General features: G+C 44.5%; 2 protein-coding genes and 1 long non-coding RNA gene across 4 annotated transcripts in view; all 3 read left to right on the top strand.

The window, feature by feature from the left end:
- LOC135109103 (uncharacterized) overlaps positions 1–3,149 on the top strand; it is a 67,345-nt gene extending 64,196 nt beyond the window's left edge. The window contains exon 3 of the long non-coding RNA XR_010272578.1: positions 2,930–3,149. This is a non-coding gene — a long non-coding RNA (uncharacterized LOC135109103). The remainder of the gene's footprint in view (positions 1–2,929) is intronic.
- A 1,051-nt stretch (positions 3,150–4,200) lies between these two features.
- On the top strand, positions 4,201–14,271 carry LOC135109101 (putative neural-cadherin 2). Its single transcript, XM_064020163.1, has 13 exons — positions 4,201–4,514; positions 7,257–7,394; positions 8,657–8,834; positions 9,160–9,393; positions 9,505–9,668; positions 9,922–10,077; positions 10,959–11,135; positions 11,555–11,743; positions 12,388–12,601; positions 12,722–12,930; positions 13,133–13,293; positions 13,522–13,684; positions 13,956–14,271. The coding sequence occupies exons 2-13, from the start codon at positions 7,326–7,328 to the stop codon at positions 14,208–14,210; spliced, it is 2,169 nt and encodes a 722-aa protein (XP_063876233.1). The 5' UTR covers positions 4,201–4,514; positions 7,257–7,325; the 3' UTR covers positions 14,211–14,271.
- A 233-nt stretch (positions 14,272–14,504) lies between these two features.
- On the top strand, positions 14,505–21,061 carry LOC135109100 (putative neural-cadherin 2). Of its 2 annotated transcripts, XM_064020160.1 has the most exons (16): positions 14,505–14,636; positions 14,981–15,365; positions 15,581–15,862; positions 16,132–16,232; positions 16,482–16,643; positions 16,724–16,915; positions 17,363–17,541; positions 17,651–17,840; positions 17,952–18,061; positions 18,199–18,342; positions 18,505–18,711; positions 18,792–19,001; positions 19,311–19,412; positions 19,538–19,650; positions 20,015–20,076; positions 20,712–21,061. In XM_064020160.1, exons 1-13 carry the CDS (start codon positions 14,545–14,547, stop codon positions 19,349–19,351), a joined length of 2,295 nt encoding a protein of 764 aa, XP_063876230.1. In that variant the 5' UTR covers positions 14,505–14,544; the 3' UTR covers positions 19,352–19,412; positions 19,538–19,650; positions 20,015–20,076; positions 20,712–21,061. The 2 variants fall into 2 exon arrangements, with proteins under 2 accessions (XP_063876230.1, XP_063876232.1); XM_064020162.1 differs by lacking the exons at positions 20,015–20,076; positions 20,712–21,061 and adding an exon at positions 19,768–19,875.
- Positions 21,062–21,324: the final 263 nt, after the last annotated feature.

Here is a 21,324-nt window from a genome sequence, read left to right as displayed (position 1 = left end):
TCTACCTCTACTCTATCTACTCTTATACCACTCTCCACCACTGTAGCCTCGCAGTCGAGGCCTCCTAAGTCTGCAGGTATGGGAGTGGAATGCCTTGTCCCCCTGAGACACAGGAGGGCAGATCTGAGGAGGGAGAATGAGAGACGGCACCTCATCCATGCGACGACATGGCTCCTTGGCTGGTGCTTCTTTTCTGCCATTAGGTCGGCTAGTCTTGAGTAGAAGCACTGAGCCTTGGAGCCCATCCCGCCAGATGTGGTGAAGACCAGAGGTGTGAAGCTGCCCTGGTCAACGTGTTGGATTCTCTCCCCATACGCTCGGATCTTCTCCTGCTCATTCTTGCGGTGGGCGGCCTCCAGGGAGAGTTCGTGGTGACAGGCGGCCATCGGGTCAAAGATCCGTATGTCCATGAATGCTTTCTGTCCCCTTGTCCAGAACCCTCGTGCACTGACGTCGACTCGAGCCTCGTTGGTGGTGTTGGCTGTTCTGTAGCGCAGGTGCTCGCCGTCTAGCGGCAGGAGGGTTGGTTCAGTGGAGACATCGTGGCACACCTCCCTGAGCATGCTGGCGGTCAGATCTCTCGCCTCATCGTGCCTGATACATACGAATCCCCCCTTTTAGCACGTCATGGTGTGGTTGACGTCATTGGGGGAGCCACACACACAAGTACTGGGGAGTCCTTCCATCGGCCAGCCGTACCTCAGAGCAATGGCGTCGACAAATTCTTGTTTGTTGAGGCTGAAGCCCTTCGCTCTGATGGGCAGTGACGTTAGCCAGTTAGAGGCTCCCGTTTCCTGTGCAGTGAGGATTTTTCTCACTGTGGTTGCAGGCAGGATGTTTATCAGGTCTTCGAGACAGTTTCGTTGATGTTGTTGCCTATCTCTAGATATAATTCGTCCTTGCTCAGTGACTGCACTTTGGGCTATTTCACCATGTGCGTCCTGAGCAATGATCTTCTCTGTGAGGGACCTGGTGAGCTTGAGGGAGTTGAGGTTCTCCACAGTCGCCAACTTCTCAGGGGAGGTGATTCCCATCCCGCCCAGTCTTGGTGGAAGTTCGAGCAGCGCCCTTTCCCCATCTCCGATGGTGTGGTATCTCAGTAACGCTGGGAGGAAGGTGTTCCTTATCGAGACCTCCAGTGGTGCAAGGAGAGGGCTGATGCCTGGGATGGTGCGCATGGCGAATCTCCATCGATGCTGCAAGCCGTGGGTGTAGGCAGAGTAGGCTGCATGAGGCTCAGTCCTGGCCATGTCAGACAGGACTTCCACCTCATGTATCCACTCCTTCACCTTTTCTCCTATGTACTCCTTCTTGAACTCCTCTGTTCCGATGACAGCACCCAGATGCCGTTGTCCGTCCTTTGTTATTATAACTCCACTGCCACTGAAGCTATCCACTGCACTGTCACTACTACTACTACTACTACTACTACTACTACTACTACTACTACTACTGCTACTTTTACAGCTGCTGCTACTACTACAACAACAACAACTACAACAATAGCAACTACAACAACAACAACAACAACAACAACAACAACAACTACTACTACTACTACTTCTACTAGTACCACTACTAGTGCTACTACTACTACTACTACTACTACTACTACTACTTTTACAGCTGCTACTACTACTACTATTATTACTACTACTACTGCTACTGCTACTACTACTACAGCTACTAACTACTATTACTACTACTACTACTACTACTACTACTACTACTACTACTACTACTACTTCTACTACTACTACTACTACTACTACTACTACTACTACTATTACTGTTTTCTCAGCTGCTGCTACTACTGTTACTACTGCCACCGCTGCAGTTATTACTGCTGCTGCTAATAATAATTATAATAATAACAATAATAATAATAATAATGATAATGATAATAATAATAATAATAATAATAATAATAATAATAATAATAATAATAATAATAATAATAATAATAATAATAAATAACTAAAAAATATATAATATATCAAAGAAAGTCTTAGAGAGAGAGAGAGAGAGAGAGAGAGAGAGAGAGAGAGAGAGAGAGAGAGAGAGAGAGAGAGAGAGAGAGAGAGAGATACGTTTGTCATGTGGTTATGTTATGAATAAAAAAGTAAAAGAACGTGTTTATTTACGTGTGTGTGTGTGTGTGTGTGTGTGTGTGTGTGTGTGTGTGTGTGTGTGTGTGTGTGTGTGTGTGTGTGTGTGTGTGTGTGTGTGTGTGTGTGTGTGTGTGTGTGTGTGTGTGTGTGATGTGTGTCCGTATTTCCTGAATTTTGGCCATCAGAGTTTTGGTTGAAGTTATCCAACTCCTGCAACGGTTTCAGCCTTTTACAGACTCTCCAGTAAATAACATGAAACTCAACTCACTCCTCTTGATCTGTGTGTGTGTGTGTGAGTGTGTGTGTGTGTGTGTGTGTGTGTGTGTGTGTGTGTGTGTGTGTGTGTGTGTGTGTGTGTGTGTGTGTGTGTGTGTGTGTGTGTATGTGTGTGTGTGTGTGTGTGTGTGTGTGTGTGTGTGTGTGTGTGTGTGTGTGTGTGTGTGTGTGTGTGTGTGTGTGTGTGTGTGTGTGTTTCGAATATGGTGGAGATACGTCAAATGAATACCAACTGATGCAGTTCTCTCTCTCTATCTCTCTCTCTCTCTCTCTCTCTCTCTCTCTCTCTCTCTCTCTCTCTCTCTCTCTCTCTCTCTCTCTCTCTCTCTCTCTCTCTCTCTCTCTCTCTCTCTCTCTCTCTCTCTCTCTCTCTCTCTCTCTCTCTCTCTCTCTCTCTCTCCCCTGCTACAGCCGCTGATCAAAGCAGGAATGTTACAGCAAGTGTATTTTCTCATGTTTCTTCTTGAAATATTTTTGTACAAGAGATGCCAATTGTAAATATGAGTTACCACCAATGTTAAGTTTATTTTCCTTCCTCACAGTCACCAAGCTGGTGGGCAGCGATCCGGTGGAGTTCGAGCAGGCCGGAGTATGAGGTGACGGTTCCTGAGAACACCCGCGCTGACCACCTGCTGCGGCTGTCTGCCAGGGTGCGGGGCCACAGGTGGGTTCCATACTAAAATGCGGGTGACAGCTGTGTTTGGATCCACATGCCTTATAATCATAGGCCACCACAATAACCCTTCATCTCAGTTTCACAAATGGCAATATATTTATCTTTAGTGAACGAAATACAGAAAACCATGGATCTACCAAACTTATACATGAAGTATGTATTAACTCAGAAATATCCTTCGTATTGAAATAACTCAAGATTTCATAGTAAAAAGTGAGACTTACTGAATGACGTGCAGGCGAGACCGTGCAGTACAGCATCAGTCAAGGCAACGAGGAGGGCTTTGTTTCATCTGGACCCATCATCAGGAAACTTGTCTCTCCTGTGGCCTCTTGATTACGAGCTAAAGCAACAGGTGAGTGTCGACCGAAAATGACAGATATGCATTTACGTGAGTTAGGTAATACTGGATGTAAAGGGGGACCATCACGTACATATGCAAATCAATAACTGTTTTAGAAATATGTTTTAATGAGAGGAAAAATGAAATAGCAATTACCTATAATACCTCAATGCTCTAACAAGATAACGGTTTATAATTAGATAATTGTCTGTGTCAGCTACTGGAAACTCTAGATACAATTTCCCGACAGTCTTCTATTGCTCAGTTTCGGCGTGTTTAGGGGAAAAGCAATACGCAGTTTTCTTTCCCCCGCACTGCTTTTATTGCACAAATGGAATGACACTTCGCCTTAGGAGAACAATATATTCAAATGAAGGGCGACGTCAAAATAGGATTTTCTTCCCCTCTGAATATGATAGTGTAATGCAGACAGGGCGAAGCAGCAAAGGGAGAGGACTCGCTTACAGCAACAATACCCTTAATGATGTAGGCGATTGATACAGAAGTGCTGTGTCACGGCTGTTCGCTCTCTGGTAATTATGCGGAGCGGAGCGGGGAGAGAGAGAGAGAGAGAGAGAGAGAGAGAGAGAGAGAGAGAGAGAGAGAGAGAGAGAGAGAGAGAGAGAGAGAGAGAGAGAGGGAGAGAGACGGACACAAAAGCGTGAAGGGTTTCGTCTATCGCTCTCATGAAAATGGTTTCGAATAGCAGTCTTATGTACTTTCTTCTTCTCTATTGATTTACTTTTGTCTAGTGAACGCTTTCCCCGTATTTCTGATCAATTACTAAATTTTTTTTTGTCCGAAGCATAAAAAGTATAAAAAGTGTTTCCGTTCCCTCTGTCTGTCAGGCTACCTACTCGCTCTCTCTCTCTCTCTCTCTCTGGAATACCCGAATAGCATAGCCTACACAAAGCCTTAACGTGGCGGATTCTCCCTCCATCAGTACGAGCTGGTGGTGGTGGCGGTGGCGGGGGAGGCGAGGAGTGAGGCACGTTTGGTGGTGAAGGTAGACGACCAGAACGATTATGCGCCCGTGTTCCTGCGGGCCCTGCACGAGACCCAGATCACCGAGGAGGACAACAGACACTTGCCCAAAGTCATCCTAAAGGTAAGGATTCATTCATTCGATATATCAATTACAAGGTGTGTTATGTATTCATTCATGGAATATATATATATATATATATATATATATATATATATATATATATATATATATATATATATATATATATATATATATATATATATATATATATATATATATATATATATATATATATATATATATATATATATATATATATATATATATATATATATATATATATATATATATATATATATATATATATATATATATATATATATATATATATATATATATATATATATATATATATATATATATATATATATATATATATATATATATATATATATATATATATATATATATATATATATATATATATATATATATATATATATATATATATGTATGTATGTACTAGACATAAAAGCTGGCTGATAACTCTTTGTGAGACCTTTTTGGGCCAGGTATTTATACAGTCTATGCCTGCAGTTCTTCATCTTACACGTATCCAGTTTACTTTTACTCTCTCTCTTTCAAATGTCCAGATTATACCTTAAATCCTATGCCTTCCAAACACCTACTTTAGATCTTGAATTCTCCATCTCCTGAATTCTCCATCTCCCACGTATCCAGATTGGATGTAACTTGTACATATTTTCAAAATGCCCAACTTAGACGTTGAATATTACATCTTTCAAGTATCCAGTTTAGGCCATAAAGTCAATGTTCCATCTTCCAGATAGGCTCTGCAGCTTAATTAAACATGCGAGTAAGTACAGTTCTCCACTTACCAAGTATCCAGTTCAGGCCTCAAATATTTTATCTTCTATATGCCCAATATCATTCATCCCTGAACCTCTCCATCTTCAAAGTTTCACGACGGTACTCTGCCTGGAGCTGTACGTGAAGGAGCATAGAACGAACGCGAATTTATAAGGATGGACTAATAGATTACGTGACACCACAGTTTGAGCTCATACACCTGACATTATATTCCTCGCCGCACTCAACAAGGCATTCACCAAGGAGGGGTTCCTACCGTCCGAGCACCGTATATATTTTGCTACTCTGCTATTAACTTCACATAAATGGGTCACTTTTCAGCGCGAGCGCACAACTTTTCCTCCTGTAACCATTATAGTCAGTTTGATGGTGCTTGGTAAGACAAAGGAGTCCGCTCGTGAATACAATGGCCACTGACGTGTTGATTGGATGAGCGAAGTGAGTGGAAGCTGGTGTGTGTGTGTGTGTGTGTGTGTGTGTGTGTGTGTGAGGGAGAGAGAGAGAGAGAGAGAGAGAGAGAGAGAGAGAGAGAGAGAGAGAGAGAGAGAGAGAGAGAGAGAGAGAGAGAGAGAGAGAGAGAGAGAGAGAGAAGAGAGAGAGAGAGAGAGACCAATGCACAGACAGAAAAGTATGCAAACACACAAAAGCAGATAGAAAAACAAAGTGACTAAGAGAGAGAGAGAGAGAGAGAGAGAGAGAGAGAGAGAGAGAGAGAGAGAGAGAGAGAGAGAGAGAGAGAGAGAGAGTAGCAATACATTTTCGTCTCGCTGAACGACTCTTTCTGCTGCTCCCCGTATCAGCTAGCCTTGTGGACCATCTCACCTCCGGCATCTCGGCACCATCGCTCTACAAAGAAAAGATATTCGTGTCTGGTGAAAAAAAAAAAAGGTGTCGCCGTCCTGCACATTCGGTACTACAAGTACTCAATAATCCATTATCCAAAACTGCAGACATATGCGTAATTTTCCAGTGAATGACATGGCGAAAGCTGAAAATTTCCAAGGATATTTTCTTTTATCGGTGTTGTTTTAAATTCATGTATGGTACGAACAGTGTTCGTTCTTATTTCATATAATAATGTGTGAAAGGCGCTGTGCATCAAGTGAGAAGCAGCTACTCATTTCTAGAAGTGGATTAAAGAACACTGCAATCATTAAGGTTAATGTAGCCCAGGAGGGCAGAATATGCAATAAGCTTCCAACACGTGGTACATGTCATGCTAATCTTTGACATCTTCACTAAAACTCTGTAGCTCAGCATCACTCCCTGGCAATACGGACGCCTTTCTCGCTCTTAGCCCATCCCCAGCAGTAACGCTTTGAGTTAGTGCCTTAATTGCCCAGCTGTCAGCAAAATACTCCAGCGAACACTCACTGATATATGTCGATACCTATTTATACAGGACAACTTAGATTAAATTCTCATTCGGCATCCTGCTTTTGTGGATACTAAATTCTGTTACCATAATCAAGCCAATATATCTCGACAGAGAGAGACACACGAGACATGAGTACCAACATTGATCTTAATTGAAGTTTACGTGACTGAACTTATCACTTCTGAAGCGTAATATATTGATTACAATGTTATATCCCGCCTTAGTTCGAGGGATATTGTGACAAAGACAAACTGGTCAACGAGATACACATTCTGTACTGCCATATAGATACTATATTTCAAAAACATTCTTAGAGCAGACAGAACAAAATGAGTAATGCTTTCTTCCGTGTGAACTGTCGTCCATCAAGTTACTTCATTTCCTGCGACTGATTGTTTTAATGTCTTCCTTTCCATTTCGCTCTCTCTTCCCCCTACCTCATGCTGGTGGTTGGGATGTGATGATAATAAAGTACAATAAAATGCTTTTTATGTAGGTTTTGCACGCAGACACATAAATGCGGGCGCGCGCACACACACACACACACACACACACACACACACACACACACACACCTCTCTCTCCTCTCCCAGCAAGTGACGGCAGTGGACGGGGACGCGGGTCGGTTCGGCAGACTCGCCTACACCATCTCCGGGGACGGCATGTTCACCAACGGGTCGCGGCCTTGCTTCTCCGTGGACGCCGCCTCGGGGACCGTGCTGCTCCTCAGGGTGAGTGTGTGACTGGGGAAGTGAAGGTGCTCTCTCTCTCTCTCTCTCTCTCTCTCTCTCTCTCTCTCTCTCTCTCTCTCTCTCTCTCTCTCTCTCTCTCTCTCTCTCTCTCTCTCTGTGTGTGTGTGTGTGTGTGTGTGTGTGTGTGTGTGTGTGTGTGTGTGTGTGTGTGTGTGTGTGTGTGTGTGTGTGTGTCGATTCTTTCACAAAAGAGAAAAGAATCGAAACATCTCTTTCTTTTATTCTCTACCTTCTTTGTTTTCCGTACTCCTTTTCAGGTGATCACCGCCACCAGTGTCACCTCGCCTCTTTAGCCTATCGCCTTTCACCTTGCTTGCCGCATCATCCTCCCATTTTATGTGCATCTTTTCTCCGCTTCTGATTTTTTTTTTTAATCTGTTGGCTCCTCAGTTTTTTGTGACACCTTCAGAGGCAGCTTCTCAATCCAGAGAGAAAGCCCCTCCTAGAGAGCTCAGAAAATCTGGAAAGGACAAAGTAAAGCTACTTTTTTGTTTGTCATTATAAATCAACAAGGCAGAATGGGAAGGTTATAAAAGTCCCTTTTTAATTGTTTTAAAATGCCGGGTTTTGTTTATTATATTGAAGATTTTTTGTCGCTTTATTGATTTTTGCACGTAATACTACCTCTTATTGTATCATGAACTGGAACTACATACCTATTTACCGCTGATTTTGGTTTTAGTACAAATGACAATTTTGCTAGCATAGTATTTCCATTGATAAAAGATGCGAATCGAAGTCGCAATCCATCACTTCACGGCCATTACATTCATCCATATTAATCATTTTATCGATACGCTTTTAAAGGAAAGTAGCCCGTTTATGAATTTTTTATATATATATACATATATATATATATATATATATATATATATATATATATATATATATATATATATATATATATATATATATATATATATATATATATATATATATATATATATATATATATATATATATATATATATATATATATATATATATATATATATATATATATATATATATTGTTCTTTTTTGTCAATTTATCTTCGTAACTCTTATAAAAAGTGTTTCTACTCATTAAATATTATTGATATCAAGTCCCGCTGTTCGCCTGCAGCCTGTGTCCTCATCATTAGTGATTACTCTCGCCTCTAGTTATTAATTCTTTCAATAGCCTTATTTTCGTAGCTTAAAGCTTCCCTCATAACTTTCAGCCCCCTTCCCTTCCTCGCTTACACCTCTCTCCCCCGTAGCCCCTGGACCGCGACCCTCCCCACGGCCGGCCTCAGTGGCGCCTGCGGGTGACGGCCACGGACGGGGAGCTTGAGGCGCACACTGACATTCGTGTTAACCTAAAGGACGCCAACGACAACTCGCCCTTCTTCCCCTCCCGCACTACCACCGCCACCGTCCCTGAAAACATTCCCATCGGTAAGACTACTGAGGTCTGGTAGGACCTTGCTGTCCGATACTGCAGAGCCGACTCCTGACGATGAAAGGCATTGCCACTGTGTTTTTGTCTCGGAGGTGATATTCTCCTTATCAGTGAACCACCGTGATTTCTTTTTTGTATGATTTATTATGGCCATATGAAATGAGATATTGTTACGATAAATGCTCTCTGCATTAATAAGTGTACATGAAAGACATTTTGCGCACGTCCCTTCATAAAGTTATTACTAGCGTCCTGAAACTAGTTGGGTAATGCTCCAAATCGTATAATGTCTCTCACTTCTACTAATCCACCTTACTGCAGGATCATCAGTGACGCGCGTGGAGGCCACGGACTACGACGACCCTGAGGAGGGAGACAACGCCAAGGTGACGTTCTCGCTGGAGAAGAACGCGATCGACGAGTCGAGCGGACATCCGATCTTCGCGATCGACAGCGAGCTGGGCGTCATCACCACGGCGCTGTGCTGCCTTGACCGGGAGAAGACCCAGCGCTACGTTATTCAGGTGGTGGCGACCGACGGCGGCGGCCTCAAGGGTGAGTGTGAGGGAAACGCCCATGTCAGTGTTCTTTTTTTTCCCTTCCCCTGCCGTGAACCTTGGTGCCCACCCCCTCCCCCCCCTCACGCCGGGATGCCGCCTCCCCCAGGCACGGGAACGGTGGTGGTGGACGTGGGCGACGTGAACGACGTGCCTCCGAGGTTCTCGCGGCCCGAGTGGACGCTGGACGTACCTGAGAGCCTAGACCCCGACAACGTGCTGGCCACACTTACCGTCGTGGACCAAGACGTCACCAACGACTTCGCCTACAGGGTCAGTCCCAATGCATGTTAATACAACTTCTAATAAATCAGTCGTCCATTTCTCATAACGATATTCCCTTAGCTTTATAATGTTCCTCGTTTTTTCTCTTAAACTACAATATCTCTAAACGTAGATGTTTTCCTAACAATATTTGAAACACTGTGAAATTTTACGTGGTAGGTACTTTCATATATGCGCATAGAGACATAACATAAAGTGTCCTTTGTTGCGTGTGTTTCTGACGTGCGAGGTGTTGGCGCAGGTGGTGCCGGGCAGCGGATGGGGATGGCAAAGGTTCCGCGTGGAGGCCGCGTCTGGGTCCATGCCCGGCGGAAACCTGAGGTCGGTGGAGTCGCTTGACTACGAGGATCCAGACCACCGGCAGGGCTTCCACTTTAAGGTTCAGGTGACAGACATGGTGAGTGTGTGTGTGTGTGTGTGTGTGTGTGTGTGTGTGTGTGTGTGTGTGTGTGTGTGTGTGTGTGTGTGTGTGTGTGTGTGTGTGTGTGTGTGTGTGTGTGTGTGTGTGTGTGTGTGTGTATGTATGTATGTATGTGTGTGTGTGTGTGTGTGTGTGTGTGTGTGTGTGTGTGTGTGTGTGTGTGTGTGTGTGTGTGTGTGTGTGTGTGTGTGTGTGTGCGTGCGTGCGTGCGTGCGTGCGTGCGTGTGTGTGTGTGTGTGTGTGCGCGCGCTCATAGGTGTGAGCATGTATTTGACAGCTATGTAGACTTCCAATAACTTTTCCTCTCACAATGCAAGTACCACAGCAACAACGCCTCATTCATAACTGTGATTCAAAAATAACATTTAATCTACACCTGTGTTAGGAGCGGTTCGGCTCATGAGAAATCCATTACGGTGAACTATGGCCTGCAATGCATCTTGTCACGCTGAACCCTGCTGCTAGATATTGGCCGGGGCGGCAGTATTAAACGTACCCCACTCATTTTAACCGTCGCTGAATTTCATCACACATGTGAGTCGCTTGAGCTTTGCCGGGAACTATCACAGTTTTTGACGCCGGTGATAGATGTAGTGTAATTAAGGAAGCACAAGAAGAATAATTGCAAGGATGGTGATGAAAATTCTTATCTTTTCAACGAACTATTGTATCTGCTACTACTACTAGCATTACTACTACTACTACTACTACTACTACTACTACTACTACTACTACTACTACTACCACTACTACTACTACTACTACTACTACTACTACTCTACTACTACTACTACTATTACTACTACTACTTCTATTACTACTACTACTACTACGCACTCTATTCGCCACACTCACAGGGAGCAGCTGGATGGGAACAGAGGGAACACGTGGCCGAGACTTGGGTGAGGCTGAGTCTTGTGGACGAGAACGATAACGAGCCAGTGTTTAGTGAGGAAATCATCAGCCTGATGCTCCCCGAGGACACCCCGCGTGGCTCTCTCCTCGCCTCCTTCGACGCTCTCGATCCGGATGCTGTAAGTCATAATTTAAGCATTACCAGTTATTCACAATGTGTCAGATAACGAGAACAAATTTTTGAGAATAATATGCTGGAAATACGTATTCATGAACAAGTTAAGTGCGATGTTCTATGGACGAAATGGTAAAAGTATAACACCCAGAAAGTTTACCATGAGTAAGCATTTTAACATCTTTTCTCAAATACAAAAAGTCTTGGTGACACGTGTTTCTCAGACTGGTTCATAATGACTTATTTACATGTTTAACTATTTACAAATTTATCTATATATTTAGGTATGCATATATATTTTTGTCTAAAAGTAAGTAAAATTATATTCGTATAGATATTTAGGCAAATATTGGTCATAATAGCTAGGGACACCAGCGAACTTTGGACCCCACCCGCTGAAACCCAAACAACATCTATGTGTAGGGCGGAGATGGTCGTGTCCGGTATCAGGTGAATCTGTCAAGTGATCCAGATCGCCATTTTGACGTGGATGGGACAGGGGCGGTACGCTTGGTGGGTGAGCTGGACAGGGAGGACTCGGATCTGTACACGGTGTTTGTGTTGGCAGTGGACGAAGGGGAACCGCCGAGAACTGCCACAGCTACGCTCACTGTGAGTACTCTGCTAGAGAAATCTTATTGATTTTTGTCTGTATTTTACCAGGGCACGCAAGCTGAATTGTATTCTGTAACAAGGCTACTAAAGTGATTGATACATATATCAGCAATACAATATACATGATTATATTAGAGAGAGAGAGAGAGAGAAAAAAAAAAACTTTCCCGATTTCCTAGCTTTAAATTTGTAAATAAAGGATAATTGTTTTCCTTTTTTTTTTTTGCATCAATGTACTTAAAATATCATTATTAGTTTCATACAGTTTGCAGTATCCCCCCTCTAAAACTATTGGTATCATTCCTTCAGGGAAACCAGGTATACTAAAAATGCTAATATAGAAAACGGAAAGTTTTAAAGATACACTAAAGAGATATCAGTGATAAAAGATTGGAGTTACTGGCGACGTATAGTCGACTGCCACTACTGTTCTATATATTCAGTAGCGCTGAATTTTACTGTATATTACATCATAACAATATTCTTTTTTTTTTTAAAGAAAGTGCTTACAGACCCTTAACTCCCAAGTAACTGTCCCAGCTAAGAAATATTTGCTGTTTCCTTAAAAGCTGTAGGAAGAAATGCACTCTTCCTTGAAACATTCCCTGTGTCAGGTCAATACAGGTTTGTCCTTCCAACAGATCAACGTGACAGACGTGAACGACAACCCGCCGTTTCTGTCTGAGCCTCGCGAGGTGCAGGTGACGGAGAACAGCGAGGCACAGCTGGTGGCACGGGTCAAGCTGGGTGACCCCGACGACTGGCGGCAGGGTCACGGGCCCCCTTTCACCATCTCCCTGGACCCCCACGCGCCGTCCCACGTCACCGACAGCGTCAGAGTCACGCTGGACAGGAGTGAGTCGCGCCAACACACTGTACATTTGGCTACACTTTTTTTTCAGTGGCTCTGCACCTCCGCCTCAGGAGGGAGCGAGACTCGCCTCCCTGGCTGACGCCTTCCTGTGTTTGGTGCAGGAGGGGACGACGGGCGGGGCGTGGGCGTGGTGTGGACGCGGGCGGCACTGGACCGAGAGGAACGTCCCGTCCTGCTGGTGCCCCTCGTGGTGGGCGACGCCGGGTGGCCGTCCCTCACCGCCACCGTCACCCTCACCCTGCACGTGGCCGACGTCAACGACAACCCCATGGCGCCCGCCGCCAAGACCGTCACCGTGCACACCATGCAGGTTATTTATAACATATCACGTTTCATCGACAGCTTGAGTCATTCGTGGAAATTACAACCTGCGCTCTGAGGTACTTTCATGGCATTCATATTAAAAATTTTGTTATACATTTACTGTGCAAGCCATCCGAATTGATCCCGTCCACTGATCTATCAGTTACACAAAAGATACCTGTTTACAGAGTAACTTTTCTGGTTTATAGCGGCACGGAACGGAGGTGCCTCTGGGAAGGGTGTATGTGCAGGACCCGGACGATTGGGACGCCGTGGAAAAAACTTACGCCTGGAGAGATTCCAAAGCGGGCTTTTTCCTTGACACCTCCAGTGGCCACTTGTCCATGGCGCCCTCCACCCCAGACGGCAGGTAAAGTTTGCATAGAATCATTTAAAGAGTGGGTAAAGAAAATTAAGAAAAGCTAGAATTATTTGACATGTATACATGTATGATTTGTACATATCATTAATCAAACCTTTTATGATGTTTCATTAATGATATGCACAAATTATACATGTGTGCATGTCAAATAATTTTAACGAAGATGACACGAAGACTAATCTTTTCCTTTAATTACTTTCTTTTTTTTTTCGGTAGGTACCACCTTACCTTCGTGGTAAGCGACAATCAGCAAGGACTCAAGAATGTGGAGGCCAATGTGACCGTGATGGTGAAGCGCATCAGTCCACACGAGATCCGGCGCACCACTCCCCTCACTCTGGCCGCCAGCACAGTGAGATTAGTGCGGCCGCCCATCGAGGTGGGACATGTAGTCTGTGCATGAAATACAAACTTCTTTTCTTGTGTAGTTTTGTTTGCAGTTTGTCTACAGTTACTTATCGAACAGATCAGCGTATCACTTCTAGTAATGATTTTTCTTTTCGTAAAAGCTAAATATTGGGGTTTGCTTTCTTGTGAGTGTACGACCATATGTATTAGAGAGGAAGACTATTGAAACTTTTTTTAACTACCTCCTGAAGGCCTCCCGACACGTCATTCCTGCAAAGAAAATAATGTTTCTTCTGTCTCAGGGTGGGATGTCATTGCTCAATCGCTTGGTGGAGGCAGCGCGGGCGTGGGCGGGCGGAGGCGAGGAGGCAGTAAAGGTGGTGTCTGTGCAGCCGTTAGATGGGACGCCTTCATCCACGCGGATCTGGCTTTCTGCCACAGGCATTGTTAACTTCGATCACATTTTGATGTATCACAAAAGAGAGGCGAGTGATGATTCATTAGCTTCCGTTAATGTATCTTTTTTACGTCACCACTACTCACTGTTATATTGCTAGCCTGAACAAATAGTAGTCCCTGTCCTGGCAGCTCGATTTCATACCTAGTTTATCTTTTAATCATAATGACTCGTATTTGTAAATAATTTGGTGTCTTGTTAAAACTCTCCTTGTCCTTAAATTTTTGCAGCTGAGTGAAGCATTAGGGATCAGCGTCAAAGACGTGGGAGTAGTCACTTGTCACGAAGACGCCACATCCTCACTGGACACTTTGGCGGAGGAGAGGTGCGTGGGCGGCTGTTGGGTGGGTTTTGCCAGCGACTTCAGTGTGGTGGACGCCAACTCTTCCGCGGTGGTGGGACCGCGGGTGGTAGTGAGGGGTCCTTGTGGCTGCATGAGCACCGCCACACCCATCAGAGCCAGCTCGTGCACCCGCGACACCTGCCTCAATGGTGGCAAGTGCCTCAGCACATCCTCAGGCACTAGGTAAAGAAAACACGTTGGCAGGTTTTCCGAAGCTTGTTCAAGAGTGAGGTTTAGGGTAAAAGTAGAGTTCTGTAAGGTACAAATAGCTTTTTCCTAAAAGAGGATTGGAACCACTTTGTTCACGCAATTAGTCTGCTGAATTTGTTCGGGAACTCACTTTTTATAGGAGACTGAAACGGCAGGTAAAAGTATGCTATATGCTGTTGGAAGACATCAAAGTCTTTTACTTTATTTGCACTCCTAAACACCAGCAAGCTTTACTGTTCTCGCCCAGCACCACCAACATGAATGATCGTGCGCTTGATTCCTCCCAATGTTTCTCTCGCTCTCTCTCCCACTCTCAGGTGCATCTGTCCTTACGGCACGTGGGGTTCTCGCTGCAAGGTGCTCACCAGGCATTTTGAGGGCAGCAGAACCGAAAAGAACAGCGCCAGTCCCTTCCCCGCAGGTGCGTGGGCGTGGGTGCCGCCAATCCCACTTTGTGTAGAGGTACACGTGAGCTTAGAGGTGCTGACCATGGCGGGGACTGCCGCTCTGCTTTACTCTGGTCCAGAACAGGAAAATGGGAACGGGTCAAGGAAACGTGACCTGCTGCTGCTGGAGCTTCGTCAGGGACAGCCGGCTCTGCTGCTGGACCTGGGTGGCGGTCCCGTCACCCTCATCCTCAACTCCTCCTCCTCCCTGGCTGACAACACATGGCACAGGATTGACCTCATCTGGAAGGACGAGGTGAGGTGCACTGAGTTCACGAAGGTTAGAGAATGTCTCCGTCCGTCCACCCCTTATGTGGCGGTGGGAGAGCGCACACACACACACACACACACACACACACACACACACACACACACACACACACACACACACACACACACACACACACACACACACACACACACACACACACATGCACACACACACACACACACGCTTCCTTCTACCCGCAGCAGGTGGAGATGATCGTGGACCTGTGTTTAGGTGACAGTTGGGACGAAACACCTACCTCTTCTTCCGCTGGGAACCGGACGTTAACTCCTATACTTCCCGAAGCCTATGTGTGCCGGGCGGCCGCCAGGCTGCCGCGGAACGACCGCATCCTCAATTCAAGCGGGGTGCTACAGTTGGGCGGACTGGCGCAACCTGCGACCACCTTTACAGTCGAAGAGATGGCGCCACTAAAGCCTACCCACTTCCATGGCTGCATCAGGAACCTCAGGGTTAACGGAGAGGTAAGTCTCATGCAAGAGATGTGAAATTTTTGTTCACCAAAACCGATGAATAATCGGTTTTAAATCTGAGTAGTGAAGAATGAATGGTAATGTTAAGTGATATCAGTTTGATATCAGCATGTGAAAGAAAATTGTTATAGATTAACTTCCTGTCCCTGAAGTCTACTGAATCAGTTATCATCATAAAGATACCTTAAAAACAGACATTCATTATTTTTTTTTATTTTAAGAATTCCACATTTTCACCTCATGCTAAGTGGTTCCCGCAGCTAGTGGATCTGGGGAGCGGCGTTTTAAGCAGAGCCAGCAGTCCGGGATGTCTTGCCACAGATTGCCACGCCAACCATCTCCACTGTGGTCTCCACGGCAGGTTAGTGCGTTTCATATCAGTTTCTATTGATGTATACGTCTAAATATTTCTTATAGGCATATATTTCTCTGGCGTTACATAAGTAGCTGGCTGATGAAGGCGTGAAATAATACAACAATAAGTAAAATTTAATATACCTAACGCGATGGCAAACCCATGTTGCATTCCTACTTGAGAAAGTCCTTTTTTTTTATGTTTACCTCTAACCAAAAACTGTAAATGTCATAAGACTCCTTATATATTCTACAGATGTCAGGGATCACCGGGGTCCCTGCGATGTGAATGCCAGCCAGGGTGGGGCGGCCCGGGCTGTGCCTCGCCCACCACGCCCACCACCTTTCTCCCCAACAGCTATGTCAAGCTGGCCCTCTCCTTCTCACCGCTGGCCTACACCACCTCCATCACCCTCAGGTACGCGTGGACACCTTTACGAGGCTCTGTGCTGCAGCTGCCGGCCGCGGCCACTTCCTGTCACTACTTCCTTCCCGCAGGTTCCGCACCCTGAGGAGGAGAGGCGAGCTGGTAGTGCTGTCATCGCAGCACGGCCGGGACAGCTGGTCGGTACAGCTGGTAGGCGGCCGCCTGTGTGTGGTGCTGCACCTTCAGCCAAGACCACCGTCCACGCTGTGCCTGTCGCGGGCCGCCCTCACAGATGGTCACTGGCACTCCCTCATTGCTACAAGGTAGGGCTCTCTGTGAAATATAAGCTATAGACTGACATTTCAGTGAACCTCAACCTGGTCCATGTTTAATGACTTGTGATGTAATTAACATACATAAGTAATGAAAACATTGTTTTGATTACTTAGAGAGACTGTCTTTGATTTATTTTATCATGATGAAAATTTATGGATATTTCAAATATATAAATCTACTGCAGATTTTCGTTTCAAATAGCATGGAAACATTAACATTTTTTAAACGTAAATACTTTTTACGAAACATTTTAGTGACCTTGGTGTTTCTGATCACCTGAATTTACACTTACGACACTCCACTGGTCGATAACTTACACAGTCATAAAATAATGCATCTTATTCCTTACAAGATCGATATTATTTTTTCACCTGTGGTTTATGAAGAAGTAAAAATTAATTTGACCGAGGTTGTCAAGGAGTTTATCATGTAAGGTACGGCTCGGCAACATTCCTAGAAGTAGACGACGGGGACGGCGACCTGTACAACGCCTCGCTGGTGCTGGAAGGAGAGCAGCTGCTGAATGTGGACAAGCAGGAGGGCGTCCGCGTGGGCGGGTCTCCATACTTTCAGGACACGGGAGTTCTTAAAATCAACAACGATTATTTTGACGGTAAGACTTTACCTAAACAAAATCTCGACATTGCTCGTGTCTAGTGTAACACACAAAACGTGTTGAGACAATGAAAAAAAAAAAAAAAAAGAGTCGTGTTCTCCAACAGGCTGCATCGATGACCTGCGCATCTCGAGCCGAAGCGCATCACTTCCGCCAGCTGTAAACAGCACACCCTGGAGCCAGGCTAGCGCCTTCACAGGTGTGGAGCAAGGCTGTGTCGCACCGTCGGCCTGTGCCAACGTTTCCTGCAGATCCCCGCTGTCCTGTATCGATACCTGGAGATCCTACCACTGTGGGTCGGTGGCCGATGCTCATTGTTCTATGATCATATTACTCATAATTCAGTGCATGTGTATATCTGTAGTTAGCATAATATAAGTGTGAGTGACGCAGTACCGCTGCTGCAGGTGTGGGGAGGGCCGTGTGCTGAGTAGGGACCGCTTGAGGTGTGAGGACAAGAACGAATGTGCATGGCAACCTTGCCTTAGCGGCGGCTCATGCTTCAACACTCAGCCAGGTAAATGCTAAAGTCCTCAGCGGGATGCACTGCTGGTGAATGACACCTAAAACCGACTACTAGTGATATTTCCTCAATACTGTCTATACCTCTACAATTTTTTGTCTTTCTTTCTCTGATACAACACTCTGTCTTAGCAAATGGACACTCAGGCTATGTGTGCTCTTGCCCGGCGGGGTTCAGTGGACAGCACTGCCAACTGCCTGACGTGAGCCAGACCTCCCTCAAGATGCCCGTGGGCGTCCTGGTCACCATCGTCGTGTGGTGCATCTTCCTTATCTGTGAGTATCGAGACCAGAGCGAAGACCGAAAGTTCCTCTTTATTCCAAGGTGCACAGTTTCGATGGATGTCAAATGACTGCTGCCTACTGCACTGGTATGGTATATACTGACGGAAGGCTTCGTACATCAACAAACTATACAAAACACTCTCTTGGTGACAGTGCTGGTGTGTGCATTCCTGCTCCATCAACATCACCGCCGCACCGCGTTGCGCAGGGGCATGGCGGATGCCAAGGATACCACCGGGGACTGTAAGGGCAAAGTGTCCCCACTTTGCAGGCATACACCCAACCTACTCGAGTTGCAGGTGCAGAAGCCACCAAGACCCAGCAGTCAGCCCACCTGGGCCAGGAATCCCAACATTGCAGGTGACTATTGGAACTTGGTGAATACATTCTTCACAGCCCTTAGGAAGTCCTGTTGTAATGGTGAAAAAAATCTTCTACAGAAGTGGACGTCTTACAAGTGGACGCAATAGTGATGCCGAGCAACGAAGAAAGCGTTCTCGCCTCCCCGTTCTACCAGCGAAAAAGCTGTGAAGTCCCTGCGGCCACCATGGGGGGTCGTGACTCTCCCAGCAGTATATCACAGGAAAGGAGCGACTTGCAGATCTACGAATGTGAAGGGGAACACTCTTCTCCTCGATTAATCATCTCTCGTAAGCAAAATGTTTTGGTTTTGCAAGACTTTACAACGATCAATAAGATTTTTGCGGGAAACACAGATACTGAAAATTAGTAATGTAGGGATTTCGACCTGCTTGCAGTTGCTGTTTTCCATACCTATTAAGATTACTTTCATTATTAATGAAAATTACTTTCCATTGAAAGGTTAACAATCACATTATTAATAGTTAGTTTCCTGAACGAGTACGAGTATGTGTAGGAAGAAACTAAAAACAACCAAGAGTAATGGTGAATCCTCTGTTTACACTCTTTTCTTATTCAATTTTATCTTTTTTTTCAAGTTCCTGAAGTTGTGTCCTCGCAAAGATCGTCACTGTCTTGAAGTTTCATTCAGTCTCACCTGCTGGATAGTGGGCGGTGCAGGTTGGCTCAAGTGAATGAAGGTTGGTTTTGAAATTAAAGTTAATAAAAGAAATTTTCATGGCATCTTAATTGATAATTATGATTTATTTTTCAAATCTTAATCATTCAGATAAAGTCTAACACTAATGTTGTGACGCCTTAACAGAAACATGAGATGATCTGTTACACGCACTACATTGAAGAGACCGTAACTGTCGATTCCGTCCATTATGACGACCACGAGGGGTCCACCATACCCAACACTGGGCTTGTTTCAGGGTGAGCAGTTAAGCACTTGAACTACTAATACATACAATACTTTGGGAGGAAGGTGCATAGGTCACTAAACGAACTTTTCTCTAATTCCAAAAATTTTATGATCCGCTGCTTCAACAGACGCCTTTTGAGGAAACAAAGACAAGAATAACCAGATGGTGCACTGTCTCTTCGCCTTCCCTTAAGAAAGTAAAATATCTTTGCCTGTCAACAGGAAGAAAGAAAAAATTACAAGGCAAGCCATGTCAAACTCTGAACTGAATTAAGCATGCATTATCATTTATTTCATATTTGATTAATTAATTTTTCAAGCAGTTTCGATGAAACTTGACTTCTTAAAAACTAAAACATTTATTTTCTGTTACAGATAGTCTGGTGTGACTGATGATGCAGTACTGCCGTCTGCAAGACACTCACGAGACACTCAGCGTTAGTTTTTCATTACTTATGAGGTCAAACTGACATGCATGACGTTACGGTATTGTAGTAATCGACTGTGAAAAGAGCAAATAACTATATGGTTTAGAGGCATTACGATAGATCTGTTTGCTTGAGGGTCTTCAGCCAAAGTTTAAATTATTTCTCAGAAGACTAGTTTCAGCCCTGCCTCGACCCTTATTTCCTTTAAAAACACTGATCTCAGTATTTTTTGTTACATCAGCCCAATCTCTCTCTCTCTCTCTCTCTCTCTCTCTCTCTCTCTCTCTCTCTCTCTCTCTCTCTCTCTCTCTCTCTCTCTCTCTCTCTCTCTCTCTCTCTCTCTCTCTCTCTCTCTCTCTGCGTGTCTGTCTCTGTGTGTGTGTGTGTGTGTGTGTGTGTGTGTGTGTGTGTGTGTATGTGTAATATTCATGAAAAGAGTACTATCTGTCTGTCTGTGTGTGTGTGTGTGTGTGTGTGTGTGTGTGTGTGTGTGTGTGTGTGTGTGTGTGTGTGTGTGTGTGTGTGTGTGTGTGTGTGTGTGTGTGTGTGTGTGTGTGTGTGTGTGTGTGTGTGTGTGTGTGTGTGTGTGTGTGTGTGTGTGTGTGTGTGTGTGTAATATTCATGAAAAGAGTACTATTTTTCAGGAAGAGGACAACGTGCTGAATGACAGCCAACCGCCAGAGTGGACTGTATGGTTCCTGAATCAGAAAATACTCAGGAGATCACTTCTCTCACTTCATACTTCGCTGTCACAATTATTCAATATTTCACCTATATGATGAATTCGGAAAAACATTCAAACTGACAAATTAAATCTCTTTAGCAGTAGCTCTCCTACTTTTTAGTTACATAAATATTATCATCATCTAAATCTTCTGAAGGTATGGCCACTTTTATCGTTGTGAACTCTGAAAAAAAAAAAATGTAGGACAGAATATGTTCGATTTGCAGATAAAGAGATAAGAAAAAATAAGACACTTTGTCTTACTCAATAAAGCGAATTATGTTATATGTACAATTGTTTTACTAAGTACACAAATTAAGGTTATAAGCACTAAATGGCGGATTTGACACTAAATTATTAAAAACCGCATGTGTGTGTGTGTGTGTGTGTGTGTGTGTGTGTGTGTGTGTGTGTGTGTGTGTGTGTGTGTGTGTGTGTGTGTGTGTGTGTGTGTGTGTGTGTGTGTGTGTGTGTATGTGTAAGAACATAAGAACATAAGAAATAAGGAAAGTTGCAAGAAGCCATCAAGCCTA

This window comes from Scylla paramamosain, chromosome 18, assembly GCF_035594125.1.
Source record: "Scylla paramamosain isolate STU-SP2022 chromosome 18, ASM3559412v1, whole genome shotgun sequence".
NCBI lineage: Eukaryota > Metazoa > Arthropoda > Malacostraca > Decapoda > Portunidae > Scylla > Scylla paramamosain.
The sequence above is the reverse complement of the archived record's forward strand: the minus strand, read 5'-3'. Positions and strand labels throughout refer to the sequence as shown.

Bases quoted from the DNA above. Each gene is read 5' to 3' on its own strand.
- LOC135109101 (XM_064020163.1), top strand. From the start codon at position 7,326: ATGTTCACCAACGGGTCGCGGCCTTGCTTCTCCGTGGACGCCGCCTCG. The intron at 7,395-8,656 runs GTGAGTGTGTGA...TCTCCCCCGTAG, and splicing joins GGACCGTGCTGCTCCTCAGG to CCCCTGGACCGCGACCCTCC. The intron at 11,744-12,387 runs GTGAGTACTCTG...TCCTTCCAACAG, and splicing joins CTGCCACAGCTACGCTCACT to ATCAACGTGACAGACGTGAA.
- LOC135109100 (XM_064020160.1), top strand. From the start codon at position 14,545: ATGAGCACCGCCACACCCATCAGAGCCAGCTCGTGCACCCGCGACACC. The intron at 14,637-14,980 runs GTAAAGAAAACA...TCCCACTCTCAG, and splicing joins AGCACATCCTCAGGCACTAG to GTGCATCTGTCCTTACGGCA. The intron at 15,366-15,580 runs GTGAGGTGCACT...TTCTACCCGCAG, and splicing joins ACCTCATCTGGAAGGACGAG to CAGGTGGAGATGATCGTGGA.